Source organism: Gadus morhua, chromosome 10 (genome assembly GCF_902167405.1).
Source record: "Gadus morhua chromosome 10, gadMor3.0, whole genome shotgun sequence".
NCBI classification, from domain to species: domain Eukaryota; kingdom Metazoa; phylum Chordata; class Actinopteri; order Gadiformes; family Gadidae; genus Gadus; species Gadus morhua.
This window is the reverse complement of record NC_044057.1, coordinates 20,990,416-21,002,915: the sequence shown is the minus strand read 5'-3', so window position 1 is coordinate 21,002,915 and position 12,500 is coordinate 20,990,416. Positions and strand designations below refer to the sequence as shown.

The 12,500-nt window shown below is 39.3% G+C and overlaps 1 protein-coding gene across 1 annotated transcript in view; it reads right to left on the bottom strand.

Moving 5' to 3' along the window:
* Nucleotides 1-12,500, bottom strand: part of LOC115552913 (connector enhancer of kinase suppressor of ras 2) — a 48,167-nt gene that overhangs the window by 12,296 nt on the left and 23,371 nt on the right. The window contains exon 5 of the mRNA XM_030369297.1: nucleotides 11,861-11,902. Coding sequence (XP_030225157.1) covers nucleotides 11,861-11,902 — 42 coding nt within the window. The remainder of the gene's footprint in view (nucleotides 1-11,860; nucleotides 11,903-12,500) is intronic.

Sequence of the window (12,500 nt, the reverse complement as noted above, 5' to 3'; positions counted from 1 at the left end):
CTTTAAATAGTTTAACCACATTAAGAAAAATACATTTGTTATTTTTTTTTATTAGTGAAGCCACAAGTTTTGCACATTATCCAAACAGAATACCTGAAATGTTGATATTTTCAGGCCTTCCGGGTTAAAACAAGAGAAAAGGACAACCCAACAAGAGTGAAAAGTTTGGGTTAGGTGACCTATAGTTCAAAGATGTCCCTGGTCAGGTAGACTAAATAAACATGTATTCCAATTGCTCCAGGACATACGTGTAATTTACTTGTGAGCTCTCCCTCAAGCCTAGAGAGACCTCAGTGTTGAACCACCAACTGAAAGGGGGTATTTGCCATTAGTATGAGTGACAACATTTCATGGCTATTAATTTAGTTCATTATATTTAGCCGATTTGAATAGACTTTTCTAGCAGGTGAGGCTGTCAAAGAACTAAATATGGAGCAACTACAAAAAGTAAATTTCCAGCATGACCAAATTTACAAAAAGTATAGGAACTGTTCTAGCAAATATGTTTTAGAAGTCTCTTTTGATAGGCAGGGAATAATTGTCTTTGTCACCCTGTAGTCATGCCATCAAATCTGTTGGGCAAAGTACGGCTACTGATTAATCCAGTAGACTCACCAGTCAAGTCCCCCTAGTTAGAAAATGGAAGAAACCCAGTTAGTCATGTTAATTATTCTGTTACAAATGAAGACCAATACTTTCCACATATTGCGATCCAAGTTACTGGCTGCAGTCTTGGATTCTATAGTTCTATATGAATAGATTCAATTTACTAAACTATTAATCATGCTTCAGAAGAATTAACCTTTCTTGGATGGCAGATCTACGACAAGCCTCCATTACCACAACCTCCAGATGGCTTGCGACCTACGGCAACTCCTCGACTACTGCAAGCCAACAAATTGGCTCTTGCACACCAGACACGCATTTTGCTTTATTTTAGGTTTTCAAGCATCTTAAAATACCCAAATCATCACTCCAATACACAAGTCAGCTAATGGCCTACAAGGAAATGCTGAAGCTAGTGTTAGTGATGGCGATATAAATGGACAAGCTTGCGTGTACAAATATGGAACTAAAATTGCAAGGTTCACAGCCCAGTTGCATAAGTGGTCGCAACCGTTGGATTGTAAGCAAGGGTAAAAAAAAAAAATAATAACTTCCCACAAACTAGTCAACATGGTCAATTGAAAGCCTGTACAAAACGACCCTGGAATAGTCAAATGCAGCTTTACAGCGGATGAATTAAGCCAAATTGCATAAACAGCCAATGGTAAACAGTATACAAATGCAATCAAGGTTTCACTCACACTAGGCCATCTGGCCGTGGCCGTCGCAACTGTGGCCTGGCCACGGTAGGCTCTTGTACATACGCCATCACGTCGCTAGCATCCAAACAATTCTACCAAACCTTAACCAACTAGTGAAAAATGGAACAAAACTTTAGCACACACCCTGTGACTAATCACCTTGTCCAGGGGTGTTCCAACATGGTTTACCAGAGGGCCTTGTGGACTTAAAGTAAGCCACACATTTGACAGACGGCACCGAATGACGTTAAACTAAGCTATTCTACAGGTTACCAGTGCTAGTGCAATTACATGAGCATTTTGCACAATATTTGTACTCCAATGCTACGTAAAGCAGGCTTCTTCAGAAACCCGTAGCCTGCTATATTGAAGGGCAACTGTAACAAATCCTGACCAAGGCCGAAAGATGGCTCTGGAAGCCACTACGGCCCACGCAGCAGATTACTGCGTGGACCGTGGTGGCTTCCAGATCAACCCTTCGGTGGACCATTCATACACATGTATTCCGAGGCTGTTTTGAAGACACTGGAGTCCCATGGCACTAGATTCCTTTGAAGACTAAGTTGGTATGGGGGGGCCCGAAGGGGGCCCCCCCATAAATCTTGTCAGTCATCTAACACCTGTTAAGAAAAACACACACATCACAAGATACAAATCAGCAAAGCTAGGTTAACAAACAGCGGTGACATGCATGTCAAGGTGCAAAGAGCAGGGATACTGATGGCTTGTGTCTGAGGAGACAGCCCAAAAAAGTCAACATTTAATAAAGGAAAATAACTTTTACTCACTGCGGTGGTCTGTTTCAAAGTGCCATGTTGGTAGCAATATTTGTCTGGGATGTTCAGTCAAATGCCCACAAAATCAAACACGCAACAACGCATACTTTCAGTTTGTATAAAGTGACAATAGTGATCTGCAATCTAGATCGAAAACTTTCAACCCTCACTAAACTCAACCTCGATTGACACAGGCCGATGCGAAAAGTAAACCAAACCCATTGTGTTCACCTTTAATAAAGGGATGCGTGACAGGTGATCTCAATTAAGAGCTAATCAGAAAGAACACACTGATCGGCCATGAGTGAGACTATAAAAACGAGGACGAGGATTTAAGGGAATTGTTACCATTCAAATTCAAATTTCTTTATTATTGGATAGGGTATGATATCAATGATTTGGGCTTTGAGTAGGCCTATATTTCTTGAATATATTTCTTACATTTTTTCACCCCTTCGCCTTTTGAATATGAAATCTATAATCTCAGCGTCTCTATAATTTGCCCAACACATATTTTATTGTTCAAATAAAATCCCATCCTTATTTTGCCATTCATATTAAATCTTTACTGTCTTTCATTGTACAACACAATCATCTAATAATTATTCATAACGCTCTTCCATCTCCTTGGCTGCATTAAGACGAGGCTCGGGTCAGAGCAAAGATCGGGATCCACACATGATAAGGGATAAAGTTATTTATTAGAATAAAGTAAGTATCATGAAATCTGTAAAGGGATTAGTGTAGTGTATGGAAGATTAGAAAATGTGCGATTATATGGTTTGGACAGAAAACCAGTACCAAAATCACAAGGACCGACCGAGCCAGAACGGAGGAAACTTAACCCAGACAGACAAAACAAATACTGGGAACAACAAACCATCTTTACCATGTTGGAAATACCCAAACAAAATGCAACAAACCAAACCTGATCAGCAAACCAACATATATGACCAACCAACTGAACTACTGACCAAACACACAATTCTTTCGATTAGCCTATGTATATGGGCAATGGAAAGTGTGCTGTGGGGATGTTGAATAGTGTTAACATAAAACAAAACATGGAACCAATCCAAAGGTTCAAACCCTTAAAGTGTAATTGCGGCGCAAATTGAACCCAGGATCTTTGTTTTGGCATTAAAACCCATCAAATAAGCCTTCCAGATACCTTTTTCATTGAAAATCGAGTATTATAGTTTGCCGGGCGTAATGTTTGGCGTCCATGTTGTTGACTTGGGGCAGTGTTTCGCTTCTAAATCCGCATTTTTTAAAAACTAAATAGCACCAAACCTCTGCAGTAGCATGACTAGGGTCCCTACACATAAAACGAAGCACAAACAACTTAGTTTGCAAACCCGGAGTTTATTTAAAAAGACAGTTTAACAAGCATTACCGGTGGGTCCGTGTTTACAGGAAGTCCACACAAGTCGATTGCCGAATGCGCCGGAGTTCAGTTCAAGGAGGAAAGTTTTGGAATTTATAATTTTTATAATTTATATTTATAAATAATATATAGCAAGTTTTGACACGTAAATTAAAGGAATTGCATATGTAAGTTACAGTTACAAAATAATTGTTCGCTACAAGCAAGCATGGCAAGTTGTTGACGGAAGACGCACTGCACACGTGATTGACGCATAGAGTGAAGGACAGCTCAAGCATCGGAGAAGACGACCCATCCACAGCTTGAAGTCAAGAGAGAGATGGTTCGTGTTGGTTTTTTCCCGGCTGCGGAAAAAAAATTAAAAATTATACTCCAGAAACTTTCCATAGACTGCCATTGCGGTACAATGACCGATCTCTGGTAGACCAGTGGCTTATTGTTCTGAATATGGACATTGAAACGCCAATCAAGACGCTAATGCAGAAGGATCACTGTGTATGCAGTGCTCATTTTGATAAGGACAACTTCATCATTCCAAAAAGGGCTGCTGACCCAAAGAACCCAAAAGGAGTTTCATTGAAGAGGAAGGCAATCCCTTGAGTGCGGCAAGTGGCTACGGATAGACTTGAGGTAAAGTTGTTCGCTTATTTTTCGTGTTATATTATTGTTCACAATTGGTGTGGGGGAGGATGCGTCAAGAAACAAAGTTATAACCCCTAACTTCATTCGAGGAAGTGAAAGATGATCTTGTGAGTTGTCCAGGTAGGTTAACCTCGATGTATTGTGTATAAGTATTTGTGGTGGGAATGTACGGACCACGTCAATCGTTTTCTGTTTTCGTTTTCTGTTTTCAACCGGGTAGAATAAAGTCATCAGAACGTTTAACAATTGCGGTCATATTTGTGTAAAAACGGTACAAGACCATACAACAAACAATAAAACAAACGTTGCAAGGAGAAGTCCATTATCAGCTCCCACTGATAGATTACCATTTTATTAACCAAATGGTAAGGTAGTATTGGGGGGCAATGCTGTCTTGGCAATGTGAATTCCTGGCTTTAGCCAATGCAATGGAGTTCTCCTTGCAACGTTTGTTTAATTGTTTGTTGTATGGTCTTGTACCTTTTTTACACAAATATGACCGCAATTGTTAAACGTTCTGATGACTTTATTCTACCCGGTTGAAAACAGAGTAATAAAACGTACCTTGCTCCTCGTGGTCCGTACATTCCCACCACAAATCCTTATACACAATAAATCGAGGTTAACCTACCTGGACAACTCACAAGATCATCTCTCACTTCCTCGAATGAAGTTAGGGCTTATAACTTTGTTTCTTGACGCATCCTCCCCCACACCAATTGTGAACAATATTATAACACGAAAAATAAGCGAACAACTTTACCTCAAGTCTATCCGTAGCCACTTGCCGCAGTCGGGGGATTGCATTCCTCTTCAATGAAACTCCTTTTGGGTTCTTTGGGTCAGCAGCTCTTTTGGGAATGATGAAATTGTCCTTATCAAAATGAGCACTGCATACACAGTGATCCTTCTGCATTAGCGTCTTGATTGGCGTCTCAATGTCCATACTCAGAACAATAAGCCACTGGTCTACCAGAGATCGGTCATTGTACCGCAATGGCAGTCTATGGAAAGTTTCTGGAGTGTAACTTTTCTTTTTTTTTCCGCAGCCGGGGAAAACACCAACACGAACCATCTCTCTCTTGACTTCAAGCTGTGGATGGGTCGTCTTCTCCGGTGCTTGAGCTGTCCTTCACTCTATGCGTCAATCACGTGTGCAGTGCGTCTTCCGTCAACAACTTGCCATGCTTGATTGTAGCGAACAATTATTTTGTAACTGTAACTTACATAATATGCAATTCCTTTAATTTACGTGTCAAAACTTGCTATATATTATTTATAAATATAAATATAAATTCCAAAACTTTCCTCCTTGAACTGAACTCCGGCGCATTCGGCAATCGACTTGTGTGGACTTCCTGTAAACACGGACCTACCGGTAATGCTTGTTAAACTGTCTTTTTAAATAAACTCCGGGTTTGCAAACTAAGTTGTTTGTGCTTCGTTTTATGGGTAGGGACCCTAGTCATGCTACTGCAGAGGTTTGGTGCTATTTAGTGGTTCAAACATGCGGATTTAGAAGCGAAACACTGCCCCAAGTCAACAACATGGACGCCAAACATTGCGCCCGGCAAACTATAATACTCGATTTTCAATGAAAAAGGTATCTGGAAGGCTTATTTGATGGGTTTTAATGCCAAAACAAAGATCCTGGGTTCAATTTGCGCCGGAATTACACTTTAAGGGTTTGGACCTTTGGATTGGTTCCATGTTTTGTTTTATGTTAACACTATTCAACATCCCCACAGCACACTTTCCATTGCCCATATACATAGGCTAATCGAAAGAATTGTGTGTTTGGTCAGTAGTTCAGTTGGTTGGTCATATATGTTGGTTTGCTGATCAGGTTTGGTTTGTTGCATTTTGTTTGGGTATTTCCAACATGGTAAAGATGGTTTGTTGTTCCCAGTATTTGTTTTGTCTGTCTGGGTTAAGTTTCCTCCGTTCTGGCTCGGTCGGTCCTTGTGATTTTGGTACTGGTTTTCTGTCCAAACCATATAATCGCACATTTTTTAATCTTCCATACGCTACACTAATCCCTTTACAGATTTCATGATACTTACTTTATTCTAATAAATAACTTTATCCCTTATCATGTGTGGATCCCGATCTTTGCCCTGACCCGAGCCTCGTCTTATTGCAGCCAAGGAGATGGAAGAGCGTTATGAATAATTATTAGATGATTGTGTTGTACAATGAAAGACAGTAAAGATTCAATATGAATGGCAAAATAAGGATGGGATTTTATTTGAACAATAAAATATGTGTTGGGCAAATTATAGAGAGGCTGAGATTATAGATTTCATATTCAAAAGGCGAAGGGGTGAAAAAGTGTAAGAAATATATTTAAGAAATATAGGCCTACTCAAAGCCCAAATCATTGATATCATACCCTATCCAATAATAAAGAAATTTGAATTTGAATGGTAACAATTCCCTTAAATCCTCGTCCTCGTTTTGATAGTCTCACTCATGGCCGATCAGTGTGTTCTTTCTGATTAGCTCTTAATTGAGATCACCTGTCACGCATCCCTTTATTAAAGGTGAACACAATGGGTTTGGTTTACTTTTCGCATCGGCCTGTGTCAATCGAGGTTGAGTTTAGTGAGGGTTGAAAGTTTTCGATCTAGATTGCAGATCACTATTGTCACTTTATACAAACTGAAAGTATGCGTTGTTGCGTGTTTGATTTTGTGGGCATTTGACTGAACATCCCAGACAAATATTGCTACCAACATGGCACTTTGAAACAGACCACCGCAGTGAGTAAAAGTTATTTTCCTTTATTAAATGTTGACTTTTTTGGGCTGTCTCCTCAGACACAAGCCATCAGTATCCCTGCTCTTTGCACCTTGACATGCATGTCACCGCTGTTTGTTAACCTAGCTTTGCTGATTTGTATCTTGTGATGTGTGTGTTTTTCTTAACAGGTGTTAGATGACTGACAAGATTTATGGGGGGGCCCCCTTTGGGCCCCCCCATACCAACTTAGTCTTCAAAGGAATCTAGTGCCATGGGACTCCAGTGTCTTCAAAACATCCTCGGAATACATGTGTATGAATGGTCCACCGAAGGGTTGATCTGGAAGCCACCACGGTCCACGCAGTATTCTGCTGCGTGGGCCGGAGTGGCTTCCAGAGCCATCTTTCGGTCTTGGTCAGGATTTGTTACAGTTGCCCTTCAATGTAGCAGGCTTCGGGTTTCTGAAGAAGCCTGTTTTACGTAGCATTGGAGTACAAATATTGTGCAAAATGCTCATGTAATTGCACTAGCACTGGTAACCTGTAGAATAGCTTAGTTTAACGTCATTCGGTGCTGTCTGTCAAATGTGTGGCTTACTTTAAGTCCACAAGGCCCTCTGGTAAACCATGTTGGAACACCCCTGGACAAGGTGATTAGTCACTGGGTGTGTGCTAAAGTTTTGTTCCATTTTTCACTAGTTGGTTAAGGTTTGGTAGAATTGTTTGGATGCTAGCGACGTGATGGCGTATGTACAAGAGCCTACCGTGACCAGGCCACAGTTGCGACGGCCACGGCCACATGGCCTAGTGTGAGTGCAACCTTGATTGCATTTGTATACTGTTTACCATTAGACGTTTATGCAATTTGGCTTAATTCATCCGCTGTAAAGCTGCATTTGACTATTCCAGGGTCGTTTTGTACAGGCTTTCAATTGACCATGTTGACTACTTTGTGGGAAGTTTTTTTTTTTTTTTTACCCTTGCTTACAATCCAACGGTTGCGACCACTTATGCAACTGGGCTGTGAACCTTGCAATTCTAGTTGCATATTTGTACACGTAAGCTTGTCCATTTCTATCGCCATCACTAACACTAGCTTCAGCATTTCCTTGTAGGCCATTAGCTGACTTGTGTATTGGAGCGATGATTTGGGTATTTTAAGATGCTTGAAAACCTAAAATAAAGCAAATGCGTGTCTGGTGTGCAAGAGCCAATTTGTTGGCTTGCAGTAGTCGAGGAGTTGCCGTAGGTCGTAAGCCATCTGGAGGTTGTGGCAATGGAGGCTTGTGGTAGATCTGCCATCCAAGAAAGGTTAATTCTTCTGAAGCATGATTAATAGTTTAGTAAATTGAATCTATTCAAATAGAACTATAAAATCCAAGACTGCAGCCAGTAACTTGGATCGCAATATGTGGAAAGTATTGGTCTTCATTTGTAACAACAGAATAATTAACATGACTAACTGGGTTTCTTCCATTTTCTAACTAGGGGGACTTGACTGGTGAGTCTACTGGATTAATCAATAGCGTTACTTTGCCCAACAGATTTGATGGCATGACTACAGGGTGACAAAGACAATTATTCCCTGCCTATCAAAAGAGACTTCTAAAACATATCTGCTAGAACAGTTCCTATACTTTTTGTATAATTTGGTCATGCTGCAAATTTACTTTTTGTAGTTGCTCCATATTTAGTTCTTTGACAGCCTCACCTGCTAGAAAAGTCTATTCAAATCGGCTAAATATAATGAACTAAATTAATAGCCATGAAATGTTGTCACTCATACTAATGGCAAATGCCCCCTTTCAGTTGGTACACTGATGTCTCTTGAAACTTTCAGTTTCAACACTGATGTCTCTCTAGGCTTGAGGGAGAGCTCACAAGTAAATTACACGAATGTCCTGGAGCAATTGGAATACACTATTATTTAGTCTACCTGACCAGGGACATCTTTGAACTATAGGTCACCTAACCCAAACTTTTCACTCTTAGGTTGTCCTTTTCTCTTGTTTTAACCCGAAAGGGCTGAAAATATCAACATTTCAGGTATTCTGTTTGGATAATGTGCAAAACTTGTGGCTTCACTAATAAAAAAAATTAACAAATGTATTTTTCTTAATGTGGTTAAACTATTTAAAGATTTGTATGCAAAATATTTCTGCTCAATTTGTGGTCAATGAAAGTCAATTTTTTTAATTTGATAAAACACAACTATGGGTTTAAGGTATTTGCTTTGGGCATCTTTTGATTTTTTTTTTTTTTTAGCTCCATTGCCGAAATGGTGTCTCCCAGTACTGCAAAGTGCTTCCACAAGTTTAAAAAAGAATGGGCAGAAAAGGAACTGCCAACTAAATCTATTTAACATGGGTAGAAAGTTTCCATCGAAGCTCTTTGCTGCTGGTTCCCAACACAGCTCCACTGTTAGCCTGTGACCTGGCGTTTAACTTTTTTGGACTTTTGGTGACTTTCACAAAAGAGAAATTAACTGGTTAATACAATAAACAAGACATTTGAAACTTCAGCTACATTTTTTTTCTATTTGTACTGCCTTTGATTTCAACCCGTGACATGTTTGTCAGGTGATAACTATGTACCTGTGACCGCATATCATGGTACCATTTTGAACTGTATGTGGATATTGCATTAAATCCATATGCTTGAAACTTTTCAATCATGCATATCAACGAAACAATGGAATGAAATAAATAGTTCAAGCAATTTGTGGGTCTTGGCTGCTTTTACATTACTCATTTTGGGGGTTATTTCAGTCTCTCCAACCTGCAGGTCGTGCGAAGAATCATAATGTGAATGGGAATATTCTATAAATGTCTTGATATCATCTTTCGTCTCAACGCTTCTGCTGCAGCCGCTTAAAGTCTCACTCCGAGAACCTTAAAATATGAATCAATCCATTAGAAGTATGAAAATATCTTCCCGGTGGCGTAACGGGGCAAACAAGGTGTGCTTTGACATCTACGTTTTGAGGCGATTGCAACAGTGCCACACATGACACCTCGACTTTGGAGGCCTTTATCAATAATGACCAGCTATAGATTTGCTTCCCGATGGAGATTTCTGACAAATTACATGTTATTTAGCATCTACACGTTAAGCTGAGTCCAATGAGATCAAGCTCGCCCTCTTGCTACACCGAGATCATGTCCTAGACCATAGGTGTACCATTAAAATACATGTTACCATTTGCTAGAGTGTCATGCTTGGTGTCTTTGGACATGTTGAGCTGGGGATCGAACAATTTCAAAGGTCTAGACCCTTATATTGTATTTTAATTGTATTTGTTTATCATTTTTATTGATACAAATGAATAGATAGGTTTTTGTTAGACTATTCTGTTCCTAGAAACACACTAACAAATCAAGTTTGACAAATTATTATTACATTAGTTGAGATTACTATCTTTCCCTTACATTATATATATTATATATATATATATATATATATATATATATATATATATATATATATATATATATATATATATATATATATATAGTTATTTCCTCTTTTCATAAAAGCAGGAGTGTGAATGTCGCTCCATGCTATCTAAGAAGGGACTTTTTTTTTTTTGTCATAGCCAACAGTGGACCCCGGTCATTAGAATAAGTTATGTTATGCAAATCGACAGATAAAATGCATTCCTTTAACCGTAGACTAAGCACACAAGTTTGTAGTTGTAAAAAAATAAAAACCTTATTAAGTTTAGATATTTGTGTTCATGACAACATTGTTGGGGCAACTTTAATTGCAAAATAACACTATGTATTAATTTGTGGGTTGGACCATTTCAAAGGTCTAGACCCTTATATTGTATTTGTTTATCATTTTTATTGATACAAATGAATAGATAGGTTTTTTGTTAGACATTTCTATTCCTAAAAACACACTAACAAATCAAGTTTGACAAATTATTATTACATGAGTTGAGATTGCTATCTTTCCCTTACAGTATATATAGTTATTACCTCTTTTCATAAAAGAAGGAGTGTGAATGTCGCTCCATGCTATCTAAGAAGGGACTTGTGTCATTTTGTAATAGCCAACAGTGTCATCCAAATTAAATGTATTATTATTGTTATTATTATTATTATTAGTAGACCCCTGTCACTACATACAAAAAAAGTGTGGAACTTTTAAAGCTGAGCCTTTTTTGTTTGCATGTTTCAAGAGACTTTACTAAGTAGTCTGTTTAACAGCCCTCTACACTCTGACAGACGTGTGAACGACTGCAGGTCGTTCACACAATAGAGTGTTTGAAGCGACGTGTGTGGATTGGTCGTTGAAAATCAAGCTCTGGCCAGCAGAGGCGCTATAGAGTATGGACTAAACACTCACACACTTTCAGGTCCCCTCTTGGCAAAAGTTGTGAAAATGCGTCAAAATATTTTAGGCATGTTTTTAGGTTGATTTAAGGCATGACCAAAAGGGGACCTGAAAAATGTCCCCTCTTGGCTCGGAGGTCCCCTGTTGGTGAAGGTGTTACGACGCCGAAGTCCACTGTTGGATAGTTAGGCGAGTACGTACACACACACACACACACACACACACACACACACACACACACACACACACACACACACACACACACACACACACACACACACACATACACACACACACACAGAAACACAAGCAGACAGACAGACACAAATACACAAAAGCACATGCAAACACATTGCTGCTGCTTTTAAATACTCCAGTATTCTCTATTCTTAGTCTACCAAAGGGCTAAATATAGCTTTTTGTGTTGAGTTGAATTAAGGATAGCTCATTCTCAATAAAGAAAATGGTCCCAGACATTGCGACAATGTTATTTCAGATGGACCATTAAATAAAATGAGGTAAGTTGGCTCATAGCATAGCATGGAATTCCACACTCAACAAAACAAAACAGCCAATATAGAGTTGGCAATGTCGCCGATACAGATAAATAAAATGAGTATGCATGCAGAATATTTGCACAGATCATCTGACATTATTAAAACGTACCACGTGGAGGATTTTATTCTCTGTCTCATATACGGTGCAGTCCTGTAAAGAGAGGGAGAGAGGGAGAGAGAGACAGAGAGAATGAGACAGAATTAAACAAATTTATGATCAATGCAAACATCAGCACAACGGCTCAGATAATTGAAATGTCTCCCAGAAGGAAGTAGGAAGTATAAGATGACAGACTGCAACCAAGCCGACTGGAACCAAACTGACTGTCAATCTATTTTTTATTATCTCTATTTGACTTTAGCTAAAACAAACCATGTGCAAAACGACCATCCCAATCTCTGGGGACTTTTTAAGGTAGCATCATGACCTGTTTCCGGGACCCTAATGCTAAATGAACTCTCCCCCAAAAAATAAATTCAAATCCACTAGCTGAAACGATTTGACTCCTACAAAACAGATTGTTATTTGACAATCGTTGAGAGTTAATCTATTTTTGGGAAGGCCGCCCGTAGGAGACACCAGATGCGCTCGCTAGCAGTTAATTCATCTGTTTGATCCATTAGAATGGGAGGTCCTGCCAACTCTGTCTCTCCCACCTTTGCCGTGATGAACACATGTTCATTTTGCCCTAATGCGGTTCTACTTTGGATCATAACCCTCGCTCTCTCGCTTTCTCTCTCTCTCTCTC